At 34.4% G+C, this 18,956-nt stretch overlaps 2 protein-coding genes across 3 annotated transcripts in view; both read left to right on the top strand.

Moving 5' to 3' along the window:
- The window catches only part of LOC149793975 (talin-2-like), a 43,230-nt gene extending 25,903 nt beyond the window's left edge, over positions 1-17,327 (top strand). Inside the window, exons 6-13 of one of the 2 annotated variants that reach the window (XM_089966489.1) lie at positions 132-195; positions 566-671; positions 1,441-1,530; positions 3,526-3,591; positions 5,300-5,400; positions 8,307-8,383; positions 14,993-15,086; positions 17,088-17,327. In XM_089966489.1, the coding sequence (XP_089822615.1) occupies positions 132-195; positions 566-670 (169 nt within the window). In that variant the 3' untranslated portion in view covers position 671; positions 1,441-1,530; positions 3,526-3,591; ... (2 more) ...; positions 14,993-15,086; positions 17,088-17,327. Of the gene's footprint in view, positions 1-131; positions 196-565; positions 672-1,440; positions 1,531-3,525; positions 3,592-5,299; positions 5,401-8,306; positions 8,384-14,992; positions 15,119-17,087 lie in introns of both variants that reach the window. The other variant, XM_089966488.1, reaches the window with a different exon arrangement.
- Positions 1,447-17,160, top strand: LOC149793976 (talin-1-like). Its single transcript, XM_089969076.1, has 4 exons — positions 1,447-1,530; positions 3,526-3,591; positions 8,307-8,383; positions 17,088-17,160. Exons 1-4 carry the CDS (start codon positions 1,447-1,449, stop codon positions 17,158-17,160), a joined length of 300 nt encoding a protein of 99 aa, XP_089825202.1.
- Positions 17,328-18,956: the final 1,629 nt, after the last annotated feature.

Here is an 18,956-nt window from a genome sequence, read left to right as displayed (position 1 = left end):
ACTGGTAAAAACTACTTTCTGTTTTGCTAGGATTATGTTCTACCAGATAATGAGACATAGACAAATGCTATTGTAATTTCGTCATTGACAATCTAATTTGAAAATTACTTTCAAAGTTTTCATTTTTTCAGACTTAAAGAGTTTCTTCCCAAAGAATATTCCAGGGTTAAAGGCATAGAGAAAAAGATCTTAATGGCAAGTACATCACACCTTTGCAGGACTGATTTTATCTTCGTGAATTACGCGCTATTACTGATATAAGCATCGTTCCAAGCGAATCCAAATCACATTAGAAACATGAAAATCCATCACTTTTTTAATTTTGCATCATACACTACTTTGACATAATTTTGATACATCAAGTTCCAGAATATTCTACTTCTTGAATAAACTAAGATTCATTTACAAAAGGGTAAGATCCATCATTGGTACAGTTGTATAATTGTTTACATTACACTGTTTGTATTACTTTATATGTCCAGTCTGGTATCAGTTTGTGGATTCGTGTTACTGATTTTGTACTTTTCTGTATTGATTCATAGACCGTTTGTCTGGTTGTTTACAGGAACACAAGAAATGGATCGGATTTACAGAAATGGACGCCAAAGTGAAATATACACAGATGTGCCAAGATTTAAAAACATACGGCATTACCTTCTTACTTAGTTAAAGTAAGTGTATTGACTTCACTACGAGTAATAATGAATAACCAAATCTTTATATAGCTTTAAAAAGCTTTTCATCTATATGGCATGTCGTAAAGGGTCATACATCTATCGCTGTATGACATTAATCTTAACACATTTCATTTTTCTCTGTCTGTAAACATTATTTGGTTTCCACAGCATAACATTTCAATTGTTGTGCTCTTGTTCAAAAAAAAACTTGCTATACATATCAAGGAAATTGTGTACATTTACCTCTTGACACTTTAAAATGTTTATTTTCTGTTTTACTGTTGAAACTGATTTTCGCGTTATTAGTATATACAACGGAGAGTGTTTCAAAGCATAGGCTATTAGCATACGCTGTACTACAATAGAGTGCTGTACAATTGTTGTAAAATATGGTTTGCTGACATCATCACTGTGGAGTATATGTCATCATTATCTCTACATTTCCTTTTCTTTTTGGAAGTCAGTGGGGAGGGTTGTTGTCATTTGCAAATGTAATATTATTTACAGAGTGCAGCAACTATGAACCAAAGAATTCCTTGAGTAAATAATGTTTTACTTTAATTTGAAACATGTTTTTGAGAGACTATTGAATTTAATATTATAAGAGTGATATGGGTATGGAATGTTTTCAAAACACATATGGTAAACGTTTGAGGCATATTGTTTTTTCTTTCTTTTCTAATTTGTAATTCATTTGTTTAACACCATTTACCTTACAATGCTATTATGACAGATAACTCTACCTAATATTTTCTTTCTGAAGGAAAAGATGAAGGGGAAGAGTAAACTTGTCCCACGGCTTTTAGGTATTAAGAAGGAAAGTGTAGTACGAGTGGATGAAAAAACCAAAGAGGTATGTTTTAGGTATTAACAAGGAAAGTGTAGTGCGAGTGGATGAAAACACAAAAGAGGTATCTTTTCGGTATTAATAAGGAAAGTGTAGTGCGAGTGGATGAAAACACCAAAGAGGTATCTTTTAGGTATTAATAAGGAAAGTGTAGTGCGAGTGGATGAAAACACCAAAAAGGTATCTTTTAGGTATTAATAAGGAAGTGTAGTGTGAGTGGATGAAAACACCAAAGAGGTAGGTATCAGTATCATGCTAAAGGTGTTTTGGCTTGGAGTCCTTTCAGTCAAGAAAACAGCGTGTACTCGTTCTTAAATGGTTAACACGCTTCCGCAAAATTGGCAAAAATATGGAAGAAAAACATAACGTTTTAATTTTTTAAATATTGATCAAAGTCAGGGAAAAACGAATTGGTATATGGATGATTTGGTGCTTGTCTTAGCAAATGGGGATAGTTACTCCAAGCACTTGAGAACTCGGACTGCTCAAGTAGAATGGTGGCCCCATTTACAGTTCCAAATGAATATTCCTACTAGTCTAGAAGGAATGAATGCTGTCTAGGGTGACATAGTGCCAACATGTCACAGGCTTAGCTGCGACATATGATCTCGACCGATACGTTTAAGAGAAATATGATAAATATTATCTTTAACAGTTCCCTTTTAGATACGCAAAATTAAAGAAAATGTGTTATGACATATCTCTACATAGTACATTGTCTTCCTTGTTCAGTATATTTTTCAATAGTGACCATTGACATCACTTCCTCCACAACTCACCTAAGGCAACATTTGGAATTAGACCTTGTTAAATACTTATAAATAGGTCAACTGCTGGGCTAATTTTCAATACCAAAGCATTTAACAATGATGGCACTACATTTACAATCCTTCGTTAGATTACACTGAAATTAGATTTAGATCACCAACCTAATGGTGAGGATTTTTTAAAAATAATTTAAAGCTATTGTATCAAAATCTTGAAATCTCTTTGCAGAAACACTTTCTTCATACTAATATATGTAGTAAAAATCTGATTAGTCACATAAAATGTATGTGAATTTTGCTAATTAGATCTATTTCAAAGTGTGTGGTTTAGTAGATAGTCATCTCTAATTAAGATGTCATGGGATAGTGCCAAAAATATAAACAGTTATGTTTGTTGCTGATTATATTCGCTACGAATCATTCATGAACTTATAAACCGTCAATTTCACTAAAGAGAAGCCTGGTAAACACCAGAAAAAAAACATAGTTTCAAAAACTAAGTGGCAGCTAAATAGTTAAACTGAACTAGAATTAATGAAAAGGTTTCCTTTAGAACTTTAAATATATATTCACAAAGAGCAAAATAATAAAACGGATGGGCATTATGGCATTTTTTTGTCATTGGCCTACTGGGATTTGCATGACTCAGATAGAAGTAAATGACTATTCGCTATAGTAGTTATCTCCCTTCGTCTGAAAGTATTTTACTGAGACTCTTGAAACATTAGTAAAATATGCTTTGTAAAGGAAATCCCAAAAAGTTCCTCCTTGAATGTTTAAGGTAATATGGTTTTTCTAATGAAATATAACGAAATAAAATCAAATTACAACGTCAAAGATAATATAAAGCGATTTTTACATTCGTATCAAGGACCATAAGTAACAATATTACTGGACATATATTCTACCATAAGCTGATCAGTTCGTTTCATCTTCAAGCCATATATTTTATCAGTACTTCGTCTCAGTCAATGTTAATAGAAACATATAGATTCAAGCTAAACCGTTTGTAATTCTCTTATCAATGTCACGTCTTGTTATATCACATCAATCACATCTTGTGTGTGTGTGTGTTCAATACCTTTTAAAGAAATTAATTGGTTCAAAACAAATTTGTTATGTGCTTGAATATTACGAGTGACCTAGGCCTGTATTTAAATTTTCAGACTTGACTTGGAACTTGACTGGGGCATCGGTGTTATATAAGCACCTATCAATTTTGTTTGCTTTTCAGATTTTAACGACTTGGCCCATCAGTATGGTCAAACGTTGGGCAGCCTCTCCAAACAGCTTTAGCTTGGTAAGTCACGATTGTTGATACTTTTGTCTTTTGATGTATTGCAAAAACAATGCATTTGGAGATGCTTTGGTGAGCACATATTAGATGAAAGTGAGACACAGCAGTGGTTATTTCTGACAGTAGTTGCATTAGCATCAACATTGTGTCATGTGTTTGTTTCAATGTTTGAATTTGTTTATAATTTTAAACTCTTTTATGGATTCATATCATATTTTGGATCTTGAGGTCACGGTCACAGTCATAGGAAATATTTATTAAGATTTTTTTTAAGTTTATCATATATAAATATATGCATCTGTGTGATTTTCGTCATGGGTTCCATGAGGTTAGACCGTTATTTCCAGAATCGTTTTATCACGACGTGTTTTATAATGGGAGAAAGTCCATATATTGAATTAATGAGTATGAAGCGTAGATAGTTCATAATGTTGTGTGCTTACTTAGCCTTTTGACCGGGAAGTAAATTATGCGTTATACAACAATTATCTGAAATGAGCGTGACCTGCAGGCTATATACCTGTTTTGCAACCTGTATTATGTCCATTATTCAGATATCTTTCTCCTGTTTCTAATAGTTATCCATTGGAATTTATAATCGATCTGTGCTATAAATGGAATTTAGAATAACAGAATCTAATACAGTCTGTATATTAAACACTCGAAAAACACAACACATTACTGCTGTAAATGTTGTCAGGTTGAATTGTCATAAAGGAGGATAAACTATCCAGCTATTTTTACTTTGGCATAAATTAAATGCAATCACTACATGTTTTTTATTCTTAGCTACAAGGGTTATAGATCAGACTAGCGTCAAACACAGCCTTTTATCCAGCGTCCGACATCTTGCGTCCAACTTTTCTTACCATTCACAAGTTTGGTATTCCAAGTGTTCCTGCACTATGCAAAGAATTACCACCTAAATTTAAAAACATTCCAAAGTCTAGTCGGTCCAACATAAAAATGGAGCCCCTCAGAAATCCAAGCCGCCATAGCAGTCATTTTAAAAATCGTTTCTCTACCACTCCTAAATCGATGATCATATCAAAGTGGGATTTTCACCGAAAGATTGTGATTACTAATTGGCAAAACGAACATTGTACCAATATCATGTACAATATGGCAGCCATATTGCTCACTCTGAAAATCATGTTTTTGCTACTTCTCCTTAAAAAAATGGTTGTATTCACATAGACTTAAACAAAACCCCTTTTGCATTATATCCTTGATCCAATATTCAAATGATGCTAACTAAACCTCCAAATGACAACCATCCTGTCCATCATTTACAATTAAATATTACCACGTTTCCTCTTGAAGTGGATCTGGTTTTGATCTAGGGTATTTAATAAAGTACCTCGTAGAGTATGCACATTTAAATGAACATATAAATCATGCTAGTGTTAAGAGTATATATATATATATATATATATATATATATATATATATATATATATATATATATATATATATATATATATATATATATATATATATATATATATATATATATATATATATAAAGATTGACATATTTTTTATGCTGAAGTTTCTAAAGACTGTCAATGATCAGTTCAGTACTCAGATATTAAAATAAATCAAAGGATGTAAAGCCACATCTTTCCTCTCAATGCCTACAATTAGTTTGGAGCAAGCAGAGCAAAAGCCCTTTCGGTGGATTCTAGCATAAGATGTTTAATAATTTCAGGACTTTGGTCACCATGCAGATGCATATTATTCAGTGCAGACGCAGGTGGGGAACAGATGGCTGCTCTCGTTGCAGGATACATTAGCATGATTCTCCGCAAGGTTAGCATTGCCCATTTGCACTATATTTTAGTAGTATCTCCTTTTTATACGACCCATACCTTGCCTTCCAAACACAGACGTGTGGAGGGACGAACCTGTGTCCGCTTGTCTGTTGTTCATGACACTTTTCTTTACTTAATCTCTCCTGAACCATTTGAAATAGTTTCATGAAACTTGATGTTTTTTTTTAGACTAATGGATTTATTTATGTCCTACAAAATAGATCTGCCTCGTGAGCATTTGCAGACTTGTTTCCATTTTTATAACAAAATCTCTGTTCATCTATCTATCCATTTATCTTCCTTCATTTCATATCTCCTGCACTGTTTGATATATCTTCGTGAAATTTAGTACATATTTAACTGTTTGAGATATCTTCATGAGAAGTGGCATACATTGTGTTGTTGGAAATAGCTTCATTAAACTTTTTCTCATGTCAGATTGAGCTTTATCAGAGTAGGACTTTTAGTTGTATTACAAATTGTGTCCACCATCTGTCTATCCATTACAATGGCTGAAATGTCCTAGTCAGTTTCAGACGTATTCATGAAACTTGATATGCATTTGGATCATGACAAAATGTATGTTCCGTACAAACTTCCTTTTCTCCAACATAGTACATTTTGATTTGCCTAATCCTAATTATTCCTGCCTAACACCTGCATTTTCATTATTTATTCCACAAAAGCAATGCTTATTTACTGTTTGTAGAGTGCACTTTTAATTATTGGCATTTGCTTAAACTTGTTTATTTTTTAACCTCTCTACTTTCTTAGTTTTTGATCCATTTAATTGTGGAAATTTGTTCATGCATGGTACACACTTTTTATTTATTTACTTGTTTTGTTTATTTTCATTTCCCTGCTTATTTTCTTAACGTTCACTTAGTCAATGACAAGGCCATTACTGCAGAAATGTAACTACGATATTTGGTAAGTTTCTGTCTGTTGTTTTACTGGAACTAGTGTCAAAAGGGGTTGTCATCATCAAACATTTCTGGGTGTCTCTATTTCAAATACGTCATATAAATAAAACCTGGATCTAGCTCAGGTACTGCAGGTACTCCACTACTATAACATGTTATGCCATCCTTCTCAGCATATTGAATATATTGGTTATCTGTGGAATAGATTTCTTATAAACAGAGAAACTACAAAGCAGCTGTGATGCGAGAGCCATTTCGCCAGCAAAATAAAAGCTTCTTCATCTTTACCGAAACCCTCCTTCAGTTCATATTTTCAAATTAAGTGCAAACATTGACTTACAAATGTGTAGTATATGACAGAGATGAGATATTCCTTGTGTTTAAGATGCCTTTCTTTGCTATTTGTTAAGACTCAACTGAGTCTAGTTGATAGTTTGAACCATACAATGTTTGAATGGTTAAGGACTCTTCTTTTAAATAAGTCTTTAAATGATCCGGAATTATATTCTCAATCCATCAGTCTTTTCAAGCGCAAAACACTTTTGAAGCACTGAAGGTAGTTTAATAAATCAAATTATAGCTTGTGTATAGATGGTGTGACACACAACATATCAATGAGTTCTGCCTCAATGTGAAGGTCATATTAACTGAAACCTTTGTCTGGAATATAATGTTGTAACTACTTCAGATATTTGTAATAAAACGTTAACTAATTGCACATCATGAATAGCTTAACTATCATACAACATAACAACGTCCACTGTCTCAAGGTCAACGCCATGGTAAGGGAAAGTGTACACCAGTGACCTCTATCCATGTATTGATACAGCTCTTGAACAAACAAAGGAATTGTAATGAAGCTTAAGCCTGTTATACACTTTGATTTTACAACACCCGCAGTATCATTTATACCCCGACCTCAAAGCCAAGGTAGCAACGAGGAAAAAATAATTCAGTGGATTGTTTCTTTATCTAGGGTGGACACTTTTTAACCCCTACATATATTTTAATGCCACTTTATCTACGTTTCACACATTGTAATGCAGTTGTCAGGTCTCAAGCTCAGAGGTAAATAAGGTCATTTTAGGGAAAAGGTTAAGAGATGAGCATATCATGTGATATTTTGCAGCACTCTCGTTCTGCATTGGGGGAATGGAAAGCAGTTGTAACCTGGTACTTCATTATCAATTTCGAAAGAATTTATGTTGAGCAATGCAGTGACTACAGCGAACAGCATTGATAAAGTATATTTTGAACATAAGGATTAGAGGAGGAAACTGCATAATGTTTAATATGCATATGTCCATTAAAGTTGAATGGTTTGCTGACACATTTATTATGTGTGTGTTATTTGGATTTTAACGTAGCTTTGACAATTTTTCAGTCATATCGCTACGATGTCTGCAGTGTGACAGTTTATAGTGATGTTTAGCACTGGGGCATCATACCGCAAACATGTAGCATGATGTCCCACCCAGTCACATTATCCTGACTCCTGGCCGTCCAATCCTAACACTAACCTCTTAACTCTGATCGCCAAGAGAGGCAACTATTAGTACCATTTTTGTAAGTCGTTGGTATGACTCGGCCGGGTATCGAACCTTAGACCACATTTAATGTATGTTACATTGTTTGATAATTGGTTGTACAAAACATTGTGGGTTACAATACTTAGAATCTGTTATTTGAAATATTTTCTTCTTTTCCTTTTCAATCCATCTCAGAATGTTGAACAATAACAAACACTAATTATATTCAATTATGGAAAATCATAACTGAATGCATGGTTGTTTATCATTTGAACACAATTTACTCTCCTTCTTATATTAATGATTCAAAGTCCATTGCGTAGTCTCGTATTTGCTGGTACAACAAATGCTGGGTTCACGTGGTTCACATATATAAATTCATTATTCATAACCAAATAGAGTATCTAGTGCTGATCCGTTTGTATTCGTGTCTGTCTTATTCTTCTTTATAGCAAAAGTCGAAGGATCACTTGGGTATTGATAGAGATGACGAAGCACCAATATATGAGGAGATTGTTTTCCCAGCAAAGTAAGTCTTCATATTAGTGGTTCTCTAAACTGACATCTTCCTTTTTTGTAGTTAATAGCCAAGTCCAGGTAAAGTGAAGCTTTAAAATGTTATGTATTGGAGCGTCTAACGTCAGGTGTTCGTTACGTGAGCCTAGTATTATGCACTGTTGAAGTGACTCGGGGCTTTATTAAGTGAGGTTAATGTTGTACATTGTTAGAGTATCTCGGGACTTCATTAAGTATTTGTAGTTTATAGATTAGTAGTATATATCAGCTTCATTAAATAAGACTAGTGTTTTACACTGCTACAAAATCATGTGGCAACATTAATAATGGCTAGTGTTATATACTGCTATAGTATTTCAGGCATTGTTAATGAGCCTGGCCTCATCTACGAGAGTTCAGAATGGCAGACAAATAGTTCGATAGAACTGGTATAGTTTTGATTTACTTTGAAAAGTAGCCTTCGGGTATTAACAAATAAATAGTACTTACCAGCAAATTGAATATTAGGGTAATACGCCGAGTAAACAGTTTCAAATGTTTGTCACGGTATTAGGGACTAACAAATTTCTGAGTAAATCTAATTGCATATCAAAACTCTAGCAAGCTGTTCTGCAAGGAAATTATAATTTGCATGCATTGATTTGGCAAGGTATTTCTCCCCTGTAACCTTGTTATCATACAGAACACATACTAACAACGCCTATAGCGGAAATGTTTGCATGAACCCATACCTACAACACCAAATTGATCTACTGAAATACGTTCACGTGATCCTATTTGAAAAGTCTACAATGTATCTTGAAAACATATCTATATTTGCTATTATTAGCCTTGAAATTATAGTCAACCGTTAATGCAGAACAGTCTTAAAATAGAACAAATAGTTTTTTCGGTTCAAAACAATACCATTTTTCAGTTTTTAAATTCAAGAATCAAAATATATTTTAAAACATTTCAAAATTGAGAAAACAAACTTTTGGAAATGCATGGCTCGAAATTATCGTTAGTCAACTAGCCCGCGACTAACACATTTCCTTTGGGCCATATACTTTTTATGGTTTTAATAGTCTAATTGTCACTAAAAAGAGACGTCAACAGTCCGCTTTTATTTCCGCTCTCATACATAGTTTTACTGTAATCAAATTGGTCAGCCGATATACAGGTTCTGTTGGAGCTAATCACGTAAATCACCACGAAAATCACTCCCCTAAAAACTTAGAACATTGTACATTTTCAGACTGTATTTAGAATCGATGTCGTATAATCCGTACTGGTTTTATATGAAGCAGTTTTATGTCAAAGACGGTTAGTCTGATTTTTTCCTACCCCATTTTAAATATATTTTCATTTATGCTTGGGTTATGTGGTCAAAGCACATTGCTTATTTAGAATTTAGAATGTACGGTAACCACCCGGTGTCGACATACGATAACCGCGTCCAACTGAGCCACCCAATTAACTGTAACAATTTTACATCAAGCCCTACCCACACGAAATCAATAGGAACATGGTTAATCTACTAAAACTTGCATGCAAGACATTCAAGACAACATTACCAACTTCTCGATCGACAATGAACTCTGGGTTCACACTACAACATAAATGTCACAATACCTAAAATGGGATTTGAAAAGTCGTAGATTCCCCAGATGGAAAGATTGAAAAACAAACTTATGAACATGTCAAACTATCATTGTAATGACGTAAACGGAGATCTGATCGTGATCGTCAGGGGGACTTCAGTTAATACTTTCACGAATGAGGATTATCTCCCTTTAGATTCTCATCGTGTTACCTGTATTGGAAGAAATACAAAAGACGAAACGACCATGATAGTCATTGGATCTGTGTTCATTTGTCTCACCAACCAATGTAAACCTCAATTGACCATCGTACGATTCTGTTCTCTGTAGCTCATAATTATTTGTAAACGATTGCCGTGCCAGCGAATTCCACCCCGCTTTGTTTGTATATCTTTGTGCAGGCACTTACGTTTCCAGCATAGGTTTGCATGAATTACAATCTATCAAGTGGAGATTTTTAAAAGACAACTCGTTTTTGACAGATTATAGATATGTGTTTTGATCAGATGAGTGACTGGTCCTTTTAGAGAAGGGACAAAAGAATTTCCTTCTCAAGGAATAAGACCTCACAAAACATGTAATCTCAAGTCGAAAAGATGTTCAAGATTATAACGCCTTTCTTGTGGAACACGAACATCAGCAACACCATGTCGTCTGCATACATCGTCTTTTGGGTTACTATCTCGTTTTGTAGTTATACCTATGAAGATGATCGGTGTATTTGAGCACTGAAACTAGTTTTTCAATTTTCCTTCAAAAGAGCTGAATACTTAATACCTCCAGCCGAATTGTCTTTTTATAAGCAATACTTCTTTTTTTAATTTTTCGATCATCGCGTCCTCTCACATTATGTTATGATGTCAACATCCATGCTTGGTTTTAGTTCTAGCATAGAATCACCTACAATAATTTAACATATTTGCAGATTATAATAGTTATGTTTGCTCTATTTTCTTGGTTTTAAAGGCGCTTTTAAAAAGTCTTTTAGCAAATTAATTTATTCATTGAAAATGCACTATTTTGTTAACTCCACTAACCAAAATATAGCTTCATTTAAAAATAGCATACCAATTCGTTTTGATATGAACATGTATGGAAGAGTCTTGATCTACAACTCAGAAAACATTCTCCATACTGATCATTCTGATCTTACATACTGAAATAAAGCTTTCAAACATATAATATTTCCTTCTTATTAGTATTAAGCAATCTCCTAAATGAAACATGCACTCTTATGATTTTTTTAAATATATCTGCTGAAGAAGCACTTCCAAACATGTTCCTATTTTAGACGATTTAAGTGTGGACTTACCCTGTGGTCATTCTTTTACAATATTGTCAATGCAAGAACAGTAAATAATATGGAAAATAGTATAACCGATACATCGCAAGTAACCCTTTGAGGTCGTAGCATCTTTGCACTTAACCTAAATGCTGTTGCATCTAGAGTAAGCCCTAACAAAGCAGCACTAGTTAACCACAGTAAGATTGATTCAACTATTTATGAAAGAGTTGAAATAAAATATGCGTACAAAACAATTGTCATAAATGTGTTTTATTTGTCACATTTTAGGAAGATTTTACCATTTACTATGAAAATGTTCATTCCGTCATGCTAATTCTTTTATACACAAGGTCATATCCACCAGTAACTTGTTAAATTAAGGAGAGATACGTTATCCTGGATTTCCTCCAACACAACAAGAGACCCGACGAGTTGCCGTCCTGACATTAATTAGTCAGATCAGGCATTGCTTGCCATAATAACTGTTGACTATGCAGAATGTGAATGTTGACCCAAAGTGGATAGCTAGGCCTGGTTCTCTCTGGGAAGTCCATTATAGTGGATCAGGCAGACATGGTATATATCATGACCATTCGCTATGAATATCGATAGCAAGTAAAGTAAGAACATATCGCCATCCACTAAGCAACTTACTTTCCATTACATCCATCTCGAGCGTACGTCACTTAACTATTCCCTTCCCCAACCAGATACATCCCATTCCTATTGCTTTAAGCAAACGGCACAACAACAGGTATATATACACCGAGAGCTGTAGATGTACACGTGCAAACATGCTGCTCAAATCATTGGAACGATTTTCCTTGGCACAAATCAGGACTGTTGTTGAGCAGTCCTCTTTATGCTCTCCACCGTAGCATGCGAACGGGATATTAATAGTTCCTTAGAGGTCGTATATCTAATGACACGACAATGGTGACGCAACCGACCATCAGTGTCCGGTAAGCTTGCATCCGAATGGACTCTACATTAGCAACACAACGTCTTCGATGTACCCAAAATTAAAGTAGTGACTCCTATGTCATATTCAGGGGATGAGAGGGGCAGGATGTCCGAGTGACGATGGAATGAGACGTGCAGAATGTTGTATTTGCCACAGTCTTATAGTCCCTAAGTTCAGTATCCGGATTTACCCTAGCACATGACCTTAAGTGACAAATCTGCCAAATAAAAACATGTTTGAAGATATGTGCTGCCATCTGTATATTATCTGAGGAATGTTGAGAGAAACATGGTATCCTTCAAAGGCTGTCTGTACTCAGCTGCATTCCAAACCACTGGTACCACGACACGTGAACAGCAAAACCGGTTTTATGAGACTGTTGCTTCCATATTGAGATTTCTGAAAAAGAATCATTGGTTAGAGAAGGCCTGTTTAGCACTTGATTATTCAAGAAGGCAGAATCAGTATTGAACGGCACCGTAGTCTCACGTTGGCCTCGATGTTAAATTTAAGGGGTTGTACAGCTACCTCAAGATTGATTGAGGGGTTGTACCGTAACCTTGAGGCTAGACGGTCCCTTATAAAAAAAAACTTTGAGACTAGACAGTCCCACATTACTACATTTTCCGTTTGAGGCTACGGTTCAACCCCTCAATCAATCTTGAAGTAACGGTACAACCACCTAAATTTAACATTGAGGCCTACGCGAAGCTACGGAGCCTCATATTACTATTGACAATCATAAATAATATCATAACGGCTATCTAGTGCAACATAGGAAAGATTCTAGACTTTCGGATGCGCATTAAGGCATATTATATTCAGTCCTACGTAGAAAGGAATGGCATGAAGAACTTCTATTATGCTTTGATGACAATTTACAGGCCACATTCATCAGAAATGTCTCTAACACTGGTTGCTGATAGCACAGCACTGATCACTGACAAAACAATGATACTTTGAAGATGGGCAGAATAACAACATCTTCTATCAACAGTTATATATCAGTGAGGGGCGATTGAATTGGACACTATGACATTATTTGCTGATCCTCCAATTGATCTGCTGTCAAATAGAAAATAACACGGAATATACGTCTGCAAAGGCTTGCACATGGTACCGGCCTAACTGGACTCTACCAGACAATTATAACTCAATGATCTTTACGCCAAGAGTACGTGGATTCTACCAAAGTCCATTTGTTTAAGAAGAAAGAAAGCAAACAGTCATGCAACAACCATCGTTGTCCATAATAGTCGGACAAAACTCACCTAAATGTGAGGGAAACTTCTTGTGAACCACATCAATCCATGGTCAGTGGCTTCATAAAAAAAGAAAGACAACAGATAAAAGACTACATATATGGTATTTGCAGTTCATGCACTCAAAAAGAAATGAACAGAATTGCAGCCTGTGCGCGACATTCGCTGACCGTACAGAAAGAAGTAACAGCCACAGTCACCCTTTGGAAGATGGTGTAAAATTGTGTTACCCTAACAATTTCATCGTAGCATGATTGTTCGTATCATCAACGAGAACGAGTCACCTAGACCGTTTCCAGTCACTATTGAAATCAAGCAAAACTCTGCGTTAGCCCAAACCATATCAGCCTCATGTTCTCTGCTATACTGTTTGATTATTTCCGTGCCTATGACGCTGATATCAATATGGGATACAAGCTTTAGGACAAGCTCTTCAATCTGAAGAGAATACACGAGATAACAATGTTACAGGAAATGATTGTTTGTGACCTATTTGGTGACTACTGCTCCCTGAATGACAAATTAGAGTATGACATGGAACAGAGTACGTATCATTTCTCGTCAGCTTGTGACATCAATCTCGAGAGGCCAGGGATATGCGCCAACCCGCAATACGATTGCCTTACAGACAGCCTAACCCAAAAGTAAATGGAACAAACCTGTCTTGCAATGGATATTACATTCACCTATCTCGGAAGCACGCTGTCAGATCCATTCAACATTGATGGTGAAAATAACACGAGAGTTGCTAAAGCAAGAGGGGCCCTTATCAGACAATCTACAAATATATGTAGAGACATCAGTCTGAAGACAAAACTTAAGGTCGATTCAGGCTTTTAGCCATTTTAAACTAGTTATTTTTTAAAAATACTGTCCGTGGATCAAGTATGTTATTAAGAAGAAAATCTTTTCAAAGATATGTACTTTGCCGACACGAAGAATAGATGTCTGCATTGACAAATTTCACAAAACAAAATATACAACCATGGCTGACCTTATAAAAAGATTTAGGCAAGATGTCGGCATTTGTAACTCCAGATAGACTTTGTCAATATAATGTTGAGCCGTTTTTGGTATGAACATTATCTATCAACATCCTAGCGTTTAATGAACAGGATAGCATTTGGTCTAGACAATTACTACCATCATATAGGTGACGTTATCATCTACAACTATACCTGAAAAGATCACATGGAATCCAGTCGTAAATTCGTTTAGCTATTCAGTATTTCAAGCGTGACAATCACTATAGGTACAAACGATTTTTACGTGCTTTTGCTACAAATTTAGAACATTCTGTTAGAAACGGTCAAGTTAAACCAAGCTACGGTCAATGCTATCGCTGATTTCAGTGTGCCTCATTGTACAGAAAGCAAGTGATACTATTTAGTTGATATCATTTGAAATTGTGCTCATTTGTTTCCATAACTGATGAACCCCTGACCAATTTCTTTATTACGAAATCTATGTCCCATAGTTCTCAAAAATGTCAATAGAGTTACTTTAGCGGCGTAACCTTTCTTTTCAGAACATCCTGTAGCGGCATCTATGAAAAGCTTCAGCTTTATGAAAATCAACAAAACAATATGTACAGTTCTTTAAGACCAGAGAACATCACTGCGGTATGCAATATATCTACCATATGATTGACTCGGTAATCTAAGATGCATGTTCCGTACCCATTATCTTATGAAACAACCATATTGAATCGGTCAACTAACAACCACGTTCTTTACCAATATCGTATTAAAAAAAAACAGTGTATCTAATTTCTTTGAGATCTGACAAATGAACAAGTATGTCGACCTATTTTTGCCATTTTACCACTCACGCGATTATATTTTGATGTTGATTGTGCATTTGTGTGTGTGTGTGTAATTTGGCTTTTTAACGTAGCTTTAACATTTTTTCATTCATATCGCTACAACGTCTGCAGTGTGGCAGTTTATAGTGATGTCTAGCACTGAGACATCATGCCGCAGACATGTAGCATTACGTCCCACCCAGTCACAATATCCTGATACCAATTGGCAACTAGTCCTACCACTAACCTCTTATTGCTGAGCGCCAAACGAGACAGCTGTTAGTGCGTCAGGCGAGGCAGCTCTTAGTACCATTTTTACAGTCTTTGGTATGACTCGGCCGGTGATGAGACCAACGACCTAACGCATGTGAGGTGGAAACTCTAACTACTAGGCCACCGATCGGCTTAATGTAGATAATTGTTTCATACACGTAATAACTGATGGTACAAATAAGGTAAAGATGCTAGATAACAGAAGATTCTTATAACTTTGTTATAGAACTGTCTTTGTGCTATTTCCTATTATTAATAGTGGCTAGGTGAATTTCTGCTTGAATAAAGATCTGCATAATCTACGTCATCTCATTTGTAATTATGTCTAGAAACAACGTTTTAGATTAGATTTCGTTCTCATTTTTCATACTTCCTAAGACTCATGAAATTTAAAATGTGATTAAAATGTTGTATGATTTTGATAATGATAAAGGAACTTAGCAATATAATACAGCCTACCGCTATGAAAGTAATGAATGAAATATGTGTTTAACATAAAAACAGCAGATATTCATAACTACTCAAGTCCTTAACCTAGCCTATAAGGTCTTTAACATTAGTATACAATATGTGAATCAAATCGTGTCCCATCTAGGTTTGATATATACAAAATAAATCTCCAATGAACTTGTAAAATTAATGTATGAGAACATAATTTGTTTGATACAGGTGAAAACCGATCAGAAACTCCAATAGCCTTTATTTGTACTTAGCTATATTTAGTAATTCGTGACTTGCTCAGAATAGTGTTTTACTGCTAGTATGTCTTCATACACTCTCCTCAGAAAATGATATACAACTCTATTTAGAAAATAGTCAGAATTAATTTTAGTAAAAATGTAGCCTTGAACATGGTATTGAACTTCATACAATCCACGGTCTCAAAACTATCCAAAGGTAATCTAAACTTTAATTTAAATTATACAGCTAAATCGATCATATTGAAAGTGAAGTCAATAATGTCGATATAGTACTGCCCTCCGCTTGAGTTCTTCGCCTGATTTGACTTTTTAATAAATGTGTATTCGTCGATGTTTCGTATAAAAAGTACAAACTCTCAATGCAGAACACAACTTATAGCAGTCATTCGTCATAAATGTTTTAAATTTAACAGGTGTTCTACATTGTGAAAGGCCAACTAATTTGATTTGACCACAGAAATACTGAAATTTTAACAGTCCACACGATCTTCTAGCCAATAAAAATTATCCATTCAAATGTCATGATAAAATTCTACATATACATGTACAAAATTGTTCCAGTAAAACGATTTCAAAGTATCGTTTGTAAACTTAAATTCATAAATACTACTTGCATTGGAGAATTAGCTTTGTAAATATATATTTTGATACAAATATAACACTTTATTCAGTTATATTTCCTTATATTTCCATGCATAAATAGTACACGGCATGTGGTAATTCGATGTCGAAATGTATCCAGACTTTCTCGGCATATAGAAAGAGTATAATGATTTTAAATGCAATATATATTATAGGTTTGGACCTACACTAACTTTATTCTTTTTTTAATATATTCTTTCTAGGTGCGAGACTGTTCGTTGGGAAAGCTTCTACCGGTACACCGAGTTTATGGAAGTCTTTACAGCGAACCGCTAAATTGTTCAGAAAGTTTGTTCTAATTTTAATCACGTACTATTTAGGATGTATGTGTTTCACCCAGTACAGATATGTTTATTTAATGAAAATGTTAGCAACAATGTAAAAAGGAAACAAATAAGTGGTCTCAACAGTTACCAGGTCAGCTGACCACAATAGTACCTACAAACGATCCTTACATTCCGTTATAGTAGAATGGGAAACTTTGTTTAATATATCATATGAAAACAGAATGACATTGTTTTGTATTAAAGAAAGAGACGGTAGTCCTAAAATGATATCTACAAAATGTTATATGAGACATGGATGATGCATGATTATTGAGGACATTAAACTAAATTAATTGTTTACTTGCTATAATGAACAGGATCAAAACCAGCTGTTGAAACTTTATCTTAGACTAAAAAACATTTTATTGATTCACGTTGCAGCACATCTTCTATCAGAACACACACATTTTTCTTTATTTATGTGTGGAACTTTTGGCAGACATGAGGTCGGGAGTTCGAAACCTTTTGTGTTTTTATGTTCAAACTTATGTTAGGCCTGCTCATCCAAAGTTTTATTCTTTATAATTTTACTTCCCTACTTATTACGGACAATTGAACTAGCATAGTGATATAAACAAAACCTTTAAGGACGTATCTTGTGTGCCTATAGAGTTCAATCTTGTGCGTCGTTTGCCAAATGCTATTGTAATGATAATACAATATCATTCTATAACTTATATATAGTTACATTGCTTAAATAATTATTTTTTTCTTCAGTTACTACGATTCAGCAAACTGCCTGGCCAGGCCGTTTTGAATATTATTTGGTACATACCTATATGGACCCAATTGTTTTAGCCACGCCCAAGTATACTAATTTTCTGTACATATACTCAATGAATGAGAACTATATTTAGAATAAAGGATCACTCAAACTCAGACTTCTTACGTTAACATTTTAATAATGAACCAAATACTTGACATTTTTTATATAACTGGGATATCTTTGCTAATGCTACAATGCTACACTTTAAAAGAATAATAAATATCATCTGCTGACATATCTTGATGTGAAAACATAACGACATCGAGCTAAATTCATCAATGTATAGATGTTATAATATATGATATGAACTCTGTATACCGTTACAAAATAGAAATTTGAAATTTGTCTTGTAAAACAGATTTTATTTATACACTTTAATTTAAGAATTGTTTTTATTGCGAAACAAATTGGACTCGCATCCAACACATTCTGGCTTCTAACATCATTCAACCGATCCCAGTTTTATATTGACGTCAGCCGGTGTGAATTACTATGATTTGCAGTAAATATATCAATGTGATTTACTGTCATGTATTATTACTGCTTAAAGACTGAAATTTAATACATCATTAAATAAAAGAATATTATCAAATTATGAGCCTATTTAACTATTATACTGTTGATTTTAATTAAAAGGATTATATGTTTAGTTTGTTTTTTATTAATTCAAGGAAGTATGAACCGATTAAACCTACTTGTGTATGATCCGCTTTCAATTATTATCACATATATATCTAGTAATTACGACATCCATCTTCAAACAGTTTTAAGTGCCAGACTGATTCTTGGAACTGAGCTTATTTATGCTCATTAGTCTCTCATAGGTACTAGAGGATGTCAATATTGCTGAGGAAAACAAATTCAAGTAGAATTTCATTTAATTAAATAAGTTGAGAGTATAAATTATTGGCAGGTGCTACTGTTATTGCACCTGTATTATGATATATAGTTATTATTAGTGTACATAACTTAAAAAATCT

Source organism: Sinohyriopsis cumingii, chromosome 8 (assembly GCF_028554795.1).
Source record: "Sinohyriopsis cumingii isolate HCF-2022 chromosome 8, ASM2855479v2, whole genome shotgun sequence".
Classification (NCBI taxonomy): domain Eukaryota; kingdom Metazoa; phylum Mollusca; class Bivalvia; order Unionida; family Unionidae; genus Sinohyriopsis; species Sinohyriopsis cumingii.
This window is presented reverse-complemented; position numbering and strand designations above follow the sequence as displayed.